The 16,736-nt window shown below is 35.4% G+C and overlaps 1 protein-coding gene and 1 long non-coding RNA gene across 12 annotated transcripts in view; one reads left to right on the plus strand and one right to left on the minus strand.

Moving 5' to 3' along the window:
- Positions 1-16,736, minus strand: part of ADGRG2 (adhesion G protein-coupled receptor G2) — an 83,780-nt gene that overhangs the window by 39,431 nt on the left and 27,613 nt on the right. The window contains exons 3-7 of one of the 11 annotated variants that reach the window (XM_028522191.2): positions 7,548-7,583; positions 5,019-5,054; positions 4,889-4,912; positions 3,384-3,422; positions 1,363-1,404 (exon numbers count right to left, since the gene is read on the minus strand). In XM_028522191.2, the coding sequence (XP_028377992.2) occupies positions 1,363-1,404; positions 3,384-3,422; positions 4,889-4,912; positions 5,019-5,054; positions 7,548-7,583 (177 nt within the window). Of the gene's footprint in view, positions 1-1,362; positions 1,405-3,383; positions 3,423-4,888; positions 4,913-5,009; positions 5,058-7,547; positions 7,584-16,736 lie in introns of all 11 variants that reach the window. The other 10 variants (XM_036016941.1, XM_036016942.1, XM_036016940.1 and 7 more) reach the window with 10 other exon arrangements.
- Positions 1-16,736, plus strand: part of LOC118498571 — a 73,238-nt gene that overhangs the window by 28,812 nt on the left and 27,690 nt on the right. The gene's annotated exons all lie outside the window — the stretch shown is intronic.

Genomic DNA, 16,736 nt, shown 5'->3' on the forward strand with positions numbered 1-16,736 from the left:
GGAATGTTTTTTGTATCCTTGTTAGGTTTGGTTTGGTAGAAGTTATATACACAATGCCTGATTGCTATTTTATTTCCATTGCATTTTATGAGTGCTTAATTCTTTCCTAAGAGGACTAGTTTGGACACAGACTAAAATTGTAACTTGAATTACTGTGAATGATATGGTTTCTGCCAGAGTGATTTAGTTGACTTGTGGTGTGTAAGCATCACAGTTCAGCTAAGTTTTGATTCTGTCAACAAACTGAATTTAGATGCAAAAAGTTACCTGACAGGTAGATTTCTATATTGTTTCACAGCAATGTTACCCACATCAAAAGAGAATGATTTCATTTTAAATATACTTGCTTATGGATATAACTCACTAGAAATATATAATGTGCAATTATATAATATATAGATAGTGGGTAGTAATGCTTTAAATGTTTCTTACAACGGTCAGTCTATTGCTTACTAAGCTTTTCACTCTATCACATCTCATAATTTTATAAATTTTAGTGGCACCTGCATTTCCAGTGATGTGTGCCTTTTGCTGCTTATTCATACTGAAAATGTTCCTTCCTATTGGTAGGGCTGTTATCTATAATTTCCTCCAAGTACATGGCCACAGGTTGTCCTTTAAATCATGCGTGAGAAAACTTTGTCTGTAAAGGGTCAAATAGTAAATATTTTAGGCTTTTGGGGCCATAAGTCCTCATCATAACTATTCAACTCTACCATTCATTGTAATGGAAAAGTAGCCATAGATTATAAATATATATATATATATTTATAATGTGTGTGTGTGTGTGTATATATATATATATATATATATATATATATATAATATATATTGGCCCATAGGCCATAGTTTGTCAACCTCTGCTTTAAATCAACCTGAAACCTTTGTTAAGCATGTCATGTATACCTAGTCTTGCTAAGTACCTAAAAGCACATCCCCCATTTTTTAATTTAAAAAAGAGATTGAAGTTCACTTCTTTAAGAATCTTTTGTTCATAAACTGCAGCCCATTGATAAACGTTTGCCCTTCTATCTCCCATGCATCTTAACCATGTCAGAAACACTTGTGTAATCATTGCTTTTATCTGCATACAACATGTTTATGTTAATTATCTGTTTGTTTGCCTTGTCTCTCCCCACAAACTAGAAGATTCTTGAGGGAAGGGATTTTGTCTGATCATTGCTATTATAGCCCCAAACACTTAGTATAACTTCAAGTACCCAGTGCATAAACATCTATTCATTAAGAACAGATTTCATTTTTAAAAGGTAGGAAAAAAGAGAAAGAAAACATTAACATCAGCCATTTGCTTAATTTTACTTTAGTTATAAAAAAGAAAGTCTTGATATTGATAAGTCATACCTGATACATTGAAGGTTTTTACTATAGTGATTTTAGTTTTTTCTGTAAAGAAGCAATTTAAACATTAGAGCAGAATTGTTTCCTATTTTTAAAAAACAATTTGCCATGAGTATCATTTTAGTGAAGTGCTAAGAAAATCATACTGTTGATACCTTTAAGACATTATTGGTCTCAGCATAATGAATGGGAATCACATACACAGATCATACAGCATTGGCACAGGGTGGGTCTGGGATTTAGATTCCTATGTTTACCCAGTTAGATCACACCCACTACACACCCCACTGCTTGTGTAATTCTATTGCAGTTTCCATGCTCTGTTGCAGCCAGACAAATTAATGAGGACCTAACACTTCAGAGATGTAGAATTAAGTCACTATCAGGACCCTTAGGTGATAGAATGTAAAGATGAAGTGATTCAGAATAAAAATTAATGGAAGCAGTAAACACAGCATCTAAAATATTTCTACTATACTCTACAATCAACAGTGTCCTGCTATTTTCTCTAAGAGTTAATACTATACTATTCCCATCATATTGATAGATACAATTATTCTCAGAGAGGTTGAAACTATCCAACTAAAGTCATACAATAAGCTCACACAACCAGGACAGAACTGTTGTAAATCAGTGACTCACAGGTGAATATTAACACATTCTGAAGAACCAGGACAGAACTGTTGTAAATCAGTGACTCACAGGTGAATATTAACACATTCTGAAGAAGCAAACTTTAGAAATATCTTCCCAACACATTTCAGGGACAGAGCCCAAAGTTAATTTCCCAGAAAATGGACAACCAGGCTCAGAAATCCTGGCTATAAGGATGGCCAATAAGAAGAGGCTGTGTTCAGGGCACAGATTTACAAAGAAGCTCTGTCTCCTAGATTGAGTGGGAAATTCTGAAGATAACACAAAGCTCAGATCTTAGAGAAGCATTCAAGAATGATGATGTTACACTGACAGTTTCAGAAACCTCGTTTGTGTATGTGTTATTAATGAGTTTCTGTTTCAGTGTGACTGACCCATAGGCAATGATTGGTGGTAATTATAGAAGCTGATAGCATTTTGTATTGTCATGGAGAATCCTTTAAATACATTATTTGTTTGCCCTGAGACTTTCCTTTTCAGAGCAAACAAGATATAACTGTAAAATGAACTCCCAGTTCTAGTAACAAAAGTGCTTTGTGGGAACATTTTCAATCTCACAATAATAAAAAATGTAAAATATAACCAAAGAAATTGAGAGAAAAATTTAAAATATATGATATAGACTCAGCTCTCAGCAAAGGTACAGTGACACAGACATTCTTAGCCACTACTGGCAGGAATGTTGCTGGGTACAACCTTTCTAGAAAGTAATTGGGCAGTAGGTATCAAAGGCCTTAAAATATAATAATGCTGATCCATTAAATATAATCCTTAGAATGCATCCTATGGAAATCAGGGACAAATGCAAAGATGTTGGCAAAAGGATATTTATTGCAACAACTTCTATTTAAAAAGTATAAATAACTCTAATGGTCAACATATGATACATAATGGAATATTATTAAGTCATTAAGAGTAAAGGACACTAGAAAATACTTATAACTTAATATGAAGTCAAAAGGGTGAGATTTAATAATCTAGGTAAAGTATGACTGTGTGTATGTACAGATGATACTGAATGGAAATATACCAAATTAACAGTGATAGTCTTAGGAAAGTAACATTAAAGATGAATTATATTTCCTTTGTATTTTCTCTATTCTCCATTTTTGTGAGCTAAGATATATTACTATTATACTAAAAATATTATTTTAAATGGAGTGCTATGGCCATAGCAATTTGGAAGCTCTACAGTGTGGTAACACCAGAATTACAGTTCAAAGTCAAAGTAAAATGAGTACTAAATCAACAGTTGAAGGCACAGGAAGTGGGCAAGAAGATAACCTTTACTAATCCAAAAGGCCACATAAGTTAGAAACTCAAGAAGCCACAGAAGACAGCTATTATATTTAGAAATAACTCGGTATTACCTGTCTTGTTTAAAGCAGATAACATGGTTGAAGTAGTATCTGAAATAAAATAATAAAAATTAGCCTAAGTACTAGCATGATTAATAAATACATGCATCTTTCTAGGTTCCTTAAACATTTCACTTTTCTCCAAATCCCAGAGAAATTAGAGAGTTTTACAAAAGCCAACTGACACTCCCAAATGTATTTGCTGCCCATCCCCTCAACACACTATTCATTCCCCAATTCCCGGAGACAATTCCTGAGCAAGTATTCATTCATTCATTCAAAATGTGTTTCCTAAATACAAATTATGTGTCTAAAACATAGCAACACTCCTGTAATTATTAGATTTAAAATAATCTCATTTATGTAGTTTTGTAGTTTAATATTTTATCCCCTTTTTCTCTATTACAATGAAAGTTTCTAAGGGATATGATATTTTCACAGTTAATACTAACTTTAATAGGTAGTCCCATGATTGCTTAATATATTTTTACTTAATGTAGTTTACTCTTATAAAAGTCATTCTACTTTAAATTTGGAATTCTTGAACATTATATTCAACTAACTTTTAGGAACTATTATTTTCATCTTGTTTCACTTAAGATCCAATTTAAAATCTATTCTATTGGTATTTCTTTGAACAAAAAGCACTTGAGAATTTATTATTCCTGATGAAACTTTAGGGGGGAAAGGCATGTATTACACTATCACACTTTTATGCACATAAAATGGGATTCAAAAATTATTGCCAATGCTATTTTGAATATGTTCTTTCACTGTAAAAAGTAATTTCACATAAAAATGATAATGTCTTGCCCTTCCCTTTGGACCAAAATTGAATTTAAACCAGTTTTGATCAGTGTGAGCTGCATCTACGATTATTTAGCTCCTTAACTGCCAACCACATGGTGAGATCTTATTTTAACTAAGGGATTGTGAAAAGTGCTGGGCTTCAACTGCAATAAGATGGAAGGCTGTCTACCCACAAAGAGGAGGGAACAGAATGTGCTGCCTGCCTACCCCTCTCAAATATTACCTAGTTCTTTGCCCTTTTTGCAAGCTTAATGTAGCCAGTTTTCTTTTTATTTCATACTATTTTAAAATTGATAAAAATCATCTGTAAAAAGGCTGTTTTTGAACACTCTGTGCCTCCAAAGGCATGCTGAATCATATTGAAGTCACTGGATGTGCTTTTCACATTTAAGCAACCTGTCATATAAAATGTGTTGGTATTGTGTTGGTGAGCAAGTGAAATAGGGCACTCAAAATGTGATCAACATTTCTTTTCTTTTACAGAACAGTTAGAGTGATGGAGGACTGTCTTCCCTCTATGATAATAAGAATTTTATCATTTAATCAGAAAGTTTAAGTTGCTCTCCAGGGCTGAAAGTCTTGGGGGATTTTGCGGGTTTTTCTTTTTGTTTTTTCTTTTTCATATATGGAAACTTTCAATAACATCCTTTATACTTATATTTGTATTAAGGGTTATCAATTTTCACTTGCTTCAGAAAAATTCTTACCATTTAGCCTTGTAGTTTCAACCTCTTTTGTTCCGAGGAAAGAAACAATACAAAGATATAATTAAATTAAAAACTTAACAAATTGGGCTAAATCTAGGTTTAAATTTTTTCAAAATCTTGCCTGGAGTACCATTAGGGTAGGAGACAAAACCAATAACAGAGTCAGCTGCTGGAGAAAAAAAACACAAATTTTTCAAATTAATATTTTGAAACATGATTGTATTTTAAGAAGTTAGAACTTTTGAGATATCATCATGAAAAGAAGTGGAAAACATTCTATGACACCAATATGTAATTAAATCTGCAAGGCCTATAATCACCTAGTATACTTTTAATTGTAAAGAACCCAACTGTCTCAGTTTACAGATGAAGAACCCAAGACTCATTATCACAAAGCCTGCTCCTACTTATGGAATATTTATGGAAATAAATTTAGGAGCCACAGCTAAATACGAGGCATACTACTTTCAAATATTTTTCAGCCAGAGTTTTCTAGAAAACATTTTATACTTTAAATGGTTTGTCAAACTACAATTATGAAAGATATTGGCACATTGGCTTCATTCAGTTATAATGATCCCTGGCAATTCTTCCCATAGGGAATTCAGGATTAAAAAAAAAAATACTGCTACCACTCAATATTGTACTACCTAACACAATTTCCTGGTAACTTATTTTAAAGTTATACATTTACCATGGAATAACTCCACTTAGGCTAAGGGATCAGTCTACTACACACATTTTACTTGTTGAAATATTAAAAACATCCAATGGCTTGACCTCTATATATACACAGGAAAAATAAACAGAAACATTTTACAACTTAAGCTTTGCAGTGGGGAGCCTGATATTTAGCCTGTAAGGACATTTGGGTGTGTCAAGTTGCTTGGCTGGTCTGTCTGTTTTAGACTGCTCATGCCTTGACTGAAATACACACACCCTGTCTGTCCTACATTATTCATCCCATATTTTGTCATTTACTACATTTTTTTGATTACCAAGGACATTGCTTCAGAAGTAAGTTCCTGAGCAGTAAGATTCAAAATGTGGATGTGGAATCCTTTGCTCTTGTGGCAGAACAAAATACTTGGCCAAATTTGATGCTTAATTAGTGACTATTAGTTTTTCTAAATGTCAATGATTGGTGAAGCCATCCAAAGAAGAGGCCTGTGGGTACAGCTGTCCCTGATCTACACTGACTCTTACCTTCCAGTTAGTGCAGCTCTCCCCCAGGGCACCCAGAACCCAGGCTGTAACTGGAATCAATGTGTCCCTCCAAAGCTCCATATTCCATTCCATACAAACAAGATTTTGCAAAGCTATCACTATGATTAAGTCTGATGAGGGCTATTGTACCAGAAGAAAAATACAGTGGTTCCTTTTACTCTAGAAGCTTCAGAATAAGGGGGCAAAATGCAAAGTAAAGAGAGCTTAGGGATTTGGAGACTTGCAGTCTTGGGTATGAATCTTTGCCCCATTTCTTAATAACCCAGAATAATGACAGTTACTACTTATTGAAGGTTTACTCTGTGCTAGGCACATGTATTATCTCATTACATGTTCAGTTACCCCATGAAACAGGTACTGTTATTCTCCCCAATTTACAGGTGAAGAAACTGAGGCACAGAAAGGTGAAAGAACTTGCCCAACATCACACAGCTAGCAAATGGGGGTAGGAGGGTGGCAGCTGAATTCAAACCCAAGTAGTCTGGCTCCAGAGAATGTGTAAACATGAACAAGTTTTATCCTCTCTGACCCTCAGTATTTCATCTCTAACATGAATATAATGATTCCTGTGCTGCAAGATTGGAGGCAAAAGGAGATGTCTGAAGACTTCCAGGCATGTAGTATGTTCATAAGAAGTAATAGCTATTATTATGTTGTTTAAATTAATTAATAACAGTAGAAGCTCACTTTCACACAACAAAGAATAGAGTGTTAGTTGACTCACTCCTTACTACAAAAGATTGTTCTGTAACATATGGTATACCAGAAAGAATACAGAAGTAAGAGTCAGAGAAGACATCTCTGTGTGGTGTGGGGCAAGTATTGTGTGACCTTAGACAAGTTACTCAGCTGCTCCAGGCTTCATGTCATCAACTAAGGGATGGGGCTGGACCACTTTATCCCTGAGGTCCCATTCCAGCTAGTAGTCTCGAATGCAGGTTCTGTTCCTGGTTCCTGCCAAGATGGGTCTTGGTTATAAATTTCTCTTTAATTTATTTGTCTTCCCATTCTTATGAGTGCTAAGCCCTTAGAAGCCTTTTGAAACATATTCATTCAGTGGGGCTACTGAGGAAATTTAAGAGGATATCTCATCCCTCAAATATAAGAACATTCAGCATGTTTATGTTCTTGATGCTCTTCAGGAGACTTGTGAACTAGAATACTAAAAATAACATTGAAGAACTTAACCAGTTACCATAATGAAAACCCACAATTTACTCCCCAGCTTTTTCCAGCAATGTGTGGGAACAATATGCCTGTTTGCTTGTGTTTGCTACTGACTTTTCAGGTGTAGGTTTAATGACAGAATTTAACGTAACTAAGCTTCATGGAAAAAAACAATTTTGCTGTATCTGACTATGTGCCATATTGCATGGAGAACTTTTGGAATATTTTCCTGAAATTCCCCAAAGTCATGAAATAACAGTCTTACCAAATAGTGGTAACAAGCTGGAATTATCAGCATTCTCTGTTGAGGAAAAAGGTGATTTAAAATTACCTTAGTTTCTGCATAAATTTGTAGGAGAATAACATCTTTAATGGGAGTGAATGTAAAATGAATTATAAACAGCTACCAAAAGAGGGCAGTATGTTAATTTGCTATTATTTTCAACAGCCTAATCAGTACTTTTCAATTCTCTACAAAGATGTATCTCTGATAAAGCAATCTTCCAATTTAACTATTGATGGTGCTCTATATATTTTGTTATATAATGGTTTAGGACATTTTAAACTAAAAGTGATGACTAAGAACTATAGTTGGTTTTGCTAACATTCATTACAATTTGTAAAAATAAATATATACATTTGTATAAATTCAACTTCTATTAACTGTGCTTCTTTTTTATACCTATTAGCACAGACTTTATACCTTTTAAGCTACTTCTTTCTTATGTGTTAAACTAGATCAGATGCCTCTGTGCGTATAAACTACAAGAACTGCTGTATTCCTTAAAAGAAAAGTAATCCTACTTTTTCTCTATGAAAAATAATACACACTTATTGGAGAAACTTCAGAAATTACAGATAAACAAAAAGAAGAAAATTAAAACCGCCTATAATTTCACCACCCAGAGATAAATGGCGTTAACATTTTGACATATATTCTTTTCTCTGTCTTTCTATGTGTACGTGCATATCTACATATATATAGTTGACCCTAGAGCAAAGCAGGGACTGGGGTCAACAACCCTCTGTGCAATTGAGAATACATGTATAATTTTTGACTCCCAAAAAACTTAACTGCTAATGGCCTACTGTTGACCAGAAGAAGCCTTACCAATAACATAAACAATTGATTAACATATATTTTGTTTGCCACATGTATAATGTACTATATTCTTATATCATGTAAAGTAAGCTAGAGAAAATATTAAGACAATCAGAAGGAAGGTATATTGACAGTATCTATTGAAAAAAATCCACACATAACTGGACCTGCAGAATTCAAATCCATTTTGTTCAATATGTATTTATATGCATAAGAAGGACTATATCACATAAGAAGGACCATATCACATAAACTACATGTAACCTGATTCTTCTCCATGTACCCAGAGAAGTTAGTGACTTGATGGCCTAATTTAATTGGAATTGCCTCTACTTAGTCTCTGCCCTTCAATATATACCTCATTTTACTTTAATATTTCACCAGCCAAAGAACCTGTTAACAGGAGTTTAATTTTTAAAATACTTTTGGGAGAGAGCTGGCTCTTTGAAAACATTAACAAGATTGATAAACCTTTAACCAGACTCATCAAGAAAAAAAGAGAGAGGACCCAAATAAATAAAATCAGAAATGAAAGAGGAGAAATAAGAACTTACACCACAGAAGTACAAAGAATTATCAGAAAATATTACAAACAGCTATATGCCAACAAATTAGACAACCTGCAACAGATGAATAAATTCCTAGAAACATAGAATCTCCAAAAACTGAATCAAGAAGAAACAGACAATCTGAATGGACAAATCACAAGTAATGAAATTGAAGCAGTAATAAAAAAAACTTCCAACAAGCCAAAATCCTGTACAGGATAGCTTCACAGGTGAATTTACCAAACATTCAAAGAACTAACTCCTCTCCTTCTCAAACTATTCCAAAAAACTCAAGAGGAGGGAAGACTCTCAAGCTCATTTCATGAAGCCAGCATTATCCTAATTCCAAAATTGGATAAAGACACTACAAAGAAAGTAATTTATAGGTCAATATCTCTGATAAACATAGATGCCAAAATCCTCAACAAAATATTAGCAAACTGAATCCAGCAATACATTAAAAAGATCATACACCATGATCAAGTGAGATTTATTCCTGTGATGCAAGGGTGACACAATATCTGCAAATCAATTAATGTGATATACCACATATACAAAGCGAAGGATAAAAATAATACGATCGTTTCAATAGATGTATAAAAAACATTAGACAAAATTCAGCCACCATTTACAATAAAAACTTTCAGCAAAGGGTGAATAGAGGGAACATATCTCAACATAATAAAGGCCATATATGACAAACCTACAGCTAACATTATACTCAATGGGGAAAAACTAAAAGCATTTCTCCTAAGATCAGGAATAAGATAGGGATGTCCACTTTTACCATTCTTATTCAACATTGTACTGGAAGTTCTAGCCACAGCAATCAGACAAAAAGAAGCAATAAAGGGCATTCAAATTGGAAAATAAGAAGACAAACTGTCATTTTATTTGCAGATCACATGGTACTGTATAGAAAGAGCTCTAAAGAGTCCACCCAAAAAACTACTACAACTGATAAATAAATTCAGTAAAGTAGCAAATTACATAATAAGTATCTACAAGTAGATTGCATTTTTATACACCAGTATCAGAAAGGGAAGCTAAGAAAACAATCCCATCTACAATTTCATAAAAATATAGAAATAAAATACCTAGGAATAAATTTAACCAAGGAGGTAAAGGAAAATTACTGTACTTGGAAAATTATAAGACACAGAAGAATGAAACTGAAGATACAAATAAATGGAAGGAGGGGCGGTTGGGGGGGGGGATAAAATAAATGGAAGCATATACCATGACCATGGATAGGAAGAATTAACATTATTAAAATGTCCATACTACCCAAAGCAATCTATAGATTCAATGCAATTCCTATCAAAATACCAATGGTATATTTCAAAGAACTAGAACAAATAATCCAAAAATTTATGTGAAATCACAAAAGACCCCAAATAGCTTCAGCAATCTTGAAAAAGAACAAAGTTGGAGAAATCATGGTACCTGGTATCAAACTATACTACAAGAACATAGTAATCAAAACAGCATGGTACTGACATAAAAACAGACACATAGATCATGGAACAGAATAGAGAACCCAGAAATAAACCCACACATATGTGGTCAATTCACATTTGACAAAGGACACAAGAATATACAACACGTCAAAAACAATCTGTTCAACAAATGATATTGGGAAAATTGGACAGATACATGCAAAAAATGAAATTAGACCACGTTATACAAGAATAAACCAAAAATGGATTAAAGACTTAAGTGTAGGATTCAAAACCATAAAATTCCTAGAGGAAAACATAGGCAGAAAAATCTCAGACATTTCCCTTAGCAATATTTTTTTTTGATATATATCTCCTCAGCCAAGAGAAACAAAAGAAGAAAATAAACAAATGGCACTATATCAAACTAAAAAGGTTTTGCACAGCAAAGGAAACTATTAACAAAGTGAAAAGACAACCCACTGAATGGGAGAACATATTAGCTAATGATACATATGATAAAGGGTTAATATCCAAAATTTATAAAGAACTCATACATACTATTCAACACAAAAAAATCCCCAACAATTTGAATATAGGAACTTCTAGCCAATATGGAGGTGTAGGTAGATACATTGTGTCTCCTTGCACAACCAAAAGGATAACAAAAAGTTTAAAAACAAAAAACAACCACAAGTCCAGAAAATCGATCTATATGGAAGTCCGACAACCAAGGAGTTAAAGAAGAAACATTCATCCAGACCAGTAGGAAGGGTGGAGACTAGCCCCTGGAGCAGAGAGGACTGGCTGCAAGATGGCAGCTGGCACAGCGGGCAGTTCCACACTTGTGTGCAGATAAACTGGGAGGAGGAATTGGGGAGCAAAACAGGCTGTGCAACCCAGGGTTCCAGAGCAGGGAAATAAAGCCTCAAAACCTCAAGACTAAAAAGCCCAGTGGGGGTTGCAGTGGTAGGAGAAACTCCCAGCCTCACAGGAGAGTTCTCTAGAGAAACCCACCCACCCAGGAATTAGCACCAGAAGAACCCAATGTGCTTGAGGGTAGCAGAGGAAGTGACTGAAAGTCGGCTGGCCAAGAGCTCAGTAAGCAGCATTGTTCTCTTTTGGACCCCTCCCCTACATACAGTGCCACAACACAGTGATGTGGGTTACCCCACCCTGGCGAATGCCTAAGGCCTCGCCCCTTAGTATGTAACAGGCATGCTGAGACAAAAAAATGGCCCAAATGAAAAAACAGATGCCCCTTAGTATGTAACAGGCATGCTGAGACAAAGAAAAAAAAGACCCAAATGAAGAAACAGATCAAAGCTCCAGAAAAAAATACAACTAAGCAATGAAGAGATAGCCAAACTATCAAATGTATAGTTCAAAACACTGGTAATCAGGATGCTTACAGAAATGGTTGAGTATGGTTGCAAAATAGAGTTCAGAGTGAAGGCTATAAAAAGTGAATTAAAGGAAAATATACAGGGAACCAACAGTGACAGGAAGGAAACTAGGACTCAAATCAGTGGCTTGGAGCAGAAGGAAGAAATAAGTATTCAACCAGAACACAATTAAGAAACAAGAATTCAAAAAGATGAGGAGAGGCTCAGGAACCTCCAGAACAACTTTAAATGTTCCAACATCTGAATCATAGTGGTGCCAGAAGGAGAAGAGGAAGAGCAAGAAATTGAAAACTTATTTGAAAAAATAATGAGTGAGAACTTCCCTAATCTGGCAAAGGAAATAAATTTCCAGAAAGTCCAGGGAGGTCAGAGAGTCCCAAAGAAGTTGGACCCAAGGAAGCACATACCAAGCACATCATAATTACATTACCCAAGATTAAAGATAAGGGGAGAATCTTAAAAACAGCAAGAGAAAAGGAGACAGTTACCTACAAAGGAGTTCCCATAAGACTAGCAGCTGATTTCTCCAAAGAAACCTTGCAGGCAAGAAGGGGCTGGAAAGGAGTATTCCAAGTCATGAAAGGCAAGGACCTACATCCAAGATGACTTTACCCAGCAAAGCTATAATTTAGAATGGAAGGGCAGATAAAGTGCTTCCCAGATAAAGTCAAGTTCAAGGAGTTCATCATCACCAAACCCTTCTTATATGAAATGTTAAAGGGGCTTATCTAAGGAAAAGAAGATAAAAAACTATGAATAATAAAATGACAACAAACTCACAACTATCAACAACCGAACCCCAAAAAACAAAACAAAACAAAAACAAACTAAGCAAGCAACTAGAACATGAACAGAACCACAGAAATGGAGATCACATGGAGGGTTACCAGTGGGGAGGGGAAGAGGGGAGAATGGGGGAAAAGGTACAGGGAATAAGAAGCATAAATAGTGGGTACAAAATAGAGGGAGGTTAGGAATAGTATAGGAAATGGAGAAACCAAAGAAACCATGGGTTATATGTACAACCCATGGACATGAACTAAGGGGGGAGGGTGTTGGTGGGAGGGGGTTCAGTGTGGAGATGAATAAAGGGGGGATGGGACAGCAGCAATAGCATAATCAATTAAATATATTTTAAAAAATAAAAATTAAAAATCCAATTAAAAAATGGACAGAGGATCTCAATACACACTCTCCAAAGAGGACATACAGATGGTCAATAGACATATCAAAAGATGCTCAATGTCACTAATCATCAGAGAAATGCAAATTAAAACCACAATGAGGTATCACCTCACACCTGTCAGAATGGCCATCATTAATAAATCAACAAACAGTAAGTTTTGGTGAGGATGTGGAGGAAAGGGAACCCTTGTGCACTATTGGTGGGAATGAAGATTGGTGTAACCACTATGGAAAACAGTATGGATGTTCCTCAAAAAATGAGAAATGGATCTGCCTTATGACCCAGTGATTCCACTTTTGGGTATATATCCAAAGGAACACAAAACATAAATTTGAATATAGCACCTCTATGTTCATTGCAGCATTAGTCATAATATCCAAGATATGGAATTAACCCAGGTGCCTATCAATAGACAAGTGGATGAAAATACTGTGGTAATATATACAATGGAATATTACTTGGCCATAAAAAGAATGAAGTCTTACCATTTGTGACAGCATGGATGAACCCAGAGTGTATTATGCTCAGTGAAATAAGTCAGTCACAGAAAGACAAATACCATATGATTTCACTTATATGTGGAAGCTAAAGAAGAGTATAAATGAACAAAACAGAAACAGACTCAGATACAGAGAACAATTAATGGTTGATAGAGGGGAGGGGGGTTAAAATACTGGGTGAGAATGGTGAAGGGATTGAAAAGTGCAGATTGGTAGTTACAAAGTAGTCATGGTGATAGAAAGTACAGCATAGGAAGTACAGTCAATAATACTGTAATAATTATGTATGGTGTCAGGTGGGTACTGGAATTTTCAGGGGGAATACTTCACTATGCTGTACACCTGAAACTAATAGAAAATCATATTGAATGTAAACTGTAATTGAAAAAAGTTAAAGAAAAAATTATTCTCATATAATACAAAAAATTGTTTTACTCATTATTTAATGGAAAAACTGAAGATTGCTGGTAGAAAACAGGATACTGGTTAGTCTTATTATGTCCTCTGCTTGCTAAAGTCTGTGTTCAGAGCTGATAAAAGTTCAATGTTGAATTACCTGACAAAAGTATCACTTTTTCTACATTATAAAATTCTCTAGAGATAATCATGTACTTCACACATATATTCTCATGGACAGTGACTGCCTTTAATTTAATGCTGTCATAATTAAGGACTTTTACATGTCACAATTGAAAGAGCAAGCATGGTCTTAAGAATCAAATGGTTTTGTGTGCAGTCTATAGAACTTTTATTATGTAAGTATATGAGTAACATAAATGCTCAGAGCCTCAAAAGTTTTACTTTGTATAAAATAGTGAAAATAATACATATAGTACAAGACTGTTGTGAGATATAATGTTTTTATAAAGGGTATGGTATATAATAAACAATGCTTAATGGCTATCATAAAAAAATAAAATACCCTTGGGAGCACTAAGGGGGAAATCAGTCATTCACACTTTAGTATAAATTAATTCCAATTGGCTGCATTCTTGTGTTCATGTAGTAAAGACCTACCATACTGAGCCACATTGAAAAGTATTGGGAAGAATCAACATCCAATATTGGCTATTCTGAGAATGACACTATCAGTGTGTGCAGGTGAGGTAAGGTAGGGAGGGAATGTGGCACAGGCAGGGAATAGCATGAAGGCACTGATGAAGAGTTGAGTACCAGAGAAGAGGGATGAAGAGTGATGTCGAAGGGCAACAGAGGCTAACAATGGTTCCAACCTTTCCACTGCTAAATCCTTCACCTCTTTCTTAGATGTTAGAGGAAATGGACCAGTCAAGCACAAGAGCCAGAGCAGAGAAGGAAGTTTCCTGGAAAACCCATAAAACTGGTTGGCTATCTCTGGGTAGACAGGTTGGGCAGGCATGAACTCACAATCAAGAGGTAAAAACTGATGGAAATGTAGCTCAAGGGGATAGACCAGCTCACCCCACAGGCAGAGCTGGCCTTTCCCATCACAGAACCTACAGGGCTCCCAGCAGTAACGTACAGAGATGAAGGGAGAGATCTGGTAAATAGGGATTTTAAAACTGTTTTTGCCTACTTTTTTCTTTTGATATTTTTTTCCTTCTTCTAGGAGCCCAATTGCTCAGTGACTAACATTTTATTCACTTTTTCTGCCTCTCATTATGATGCTCCACATCACACTTCATGGTCTAACATAGAGATATCCCCATAGGCCTTACATTTTCCTGAGTATCAGCCTCTGTTTCTCTTGGGCTCTATCCTAACTCATTTCCCATTTGTTACAAGCAAAGAGGTGGTCGTCATTTCTAGTGAGTCATATATTTGAGCTTCATGCCACTCTTAGGGAGACAAAACATTTCCATTGTTAAAAAGATTCATAAACAAAGAAAGGAAAAACAGTTAAATTTTTCAGATTTTCCTTTGGAAACCAACAAAGACCAAATTCTAAAGCATTATTCATTCATTGAAGTCTCAATTTAAGTCAATAAATAAAATTACTGTGATGCGTCTATAAAATTTACTCAGTATGACTCCCTAGTGATTTTTTAAAACAAAGTCCATATATTCCAATTATGATGAGCAGGAGTTTGGCATGCATAAATATAGAATGGAAGCCAAACAGAGGAACTGGAAACTCAAGAAATTGGCTCCCCAGATGGAGTCCCTGTTTCTTCCCTGACACTTTGTTTCAAAGTTATTGCCACTACCTCCCAAACTCCAATACCACTTGGCCAAATGTGGTCTGATCACTGCCATGTGAATGCCTTACTGTCATTGCCTCTTCAACTAAATATATCTAAGAACTTATCTCTCGTCACCCCTCATCATCTTCATACCTAACCAGGGTTTTAATTTGACAGTATAACTGGTAACACCAGCCAAATTATTTAAGCTGGAAATTTCAGTGTAATATTAGTTTTCTGTTGCTGCTCTAACAAATTACCATGAACTTAGTGGTTTAAGACAATGGAAATTGTTGGTAGAGTTCTGTAAGTCTCAGAAGTCCACTAGGTGTTTCATTAGACTAAAATCAAGGTGTCAGCAGGCTATATTCCTTTCTGGAGGCTCTAGTGGAGAATCTGTGTTTTGTTTTGAGGGGGATTTTGACAGAATTCAGTACCTGTGGTTGTAGGACCAAGGTCTTCATTTTCTCGCTAGTTGTAAATTGAGGGCTGTTCCTAAATTCTAGAAGCCACCCATATTTCTTGGCTCATGCCTCATTCCTTTACCTTCAAAGCTAGCAACTGTGTGATGGCATGGGGAGTCCTCCTTATGCAGCACCCCTCTGACTCACTCTTCTGCTTTTATATTCCATTTTAAGAACTCTTGTGATTATATTGCCACCCAGAGTAATCCATGATAATCTCTCCATCTTCTTGTCTTTAACTTTAATCATGTCTGCAAAGTCCCTTTTGCCATGTAAGATAACATATTTACAGGTTCCAGGCACTGGGACATGGACACCTTTCGGGAACCATTATTCTTCCTACTATACTCAGAAATCCAGTATCTTAAAATTATGAAAAATGTGAGTTGCAAGGAACCATTCTTTATGAAGAAAAATCCCACAGGTGTTAAGTGAAGGATCACAAACCCAGTTAGTTTCAACAATAGAGCTGAGTCTACAAACCAAATGCTCACTCTCTGGCCATTTCTCCCAACTCCTCCCATTCCCCGCCTCTCATCTCCAATTCAGTCAACCATCGCATGCATTCTCACTGTAGCATGGAGCTGTTGCAAGGATTAAAGACAAATGATGCATGTGTGTTAATAATGAAAACTGCTTCCTGTGAT

The sequence above is a fragment of the Phyllostomus discolor genome, chromosome X (genome assembly GCF_004126475.2).
Source record: "Phyllostomus discolor isolate MPI-MPIP mPhyDis1 chromosome X, mPhyDis1.pri.v3, whole genome shotgun sequence".
Lineage (NCBI taxonomy): Eukaryota > Metazoa > Chordata > Mammalia > Chiroptera > Phyllostomidae > Phyllostomus > Phyllostomus discolor.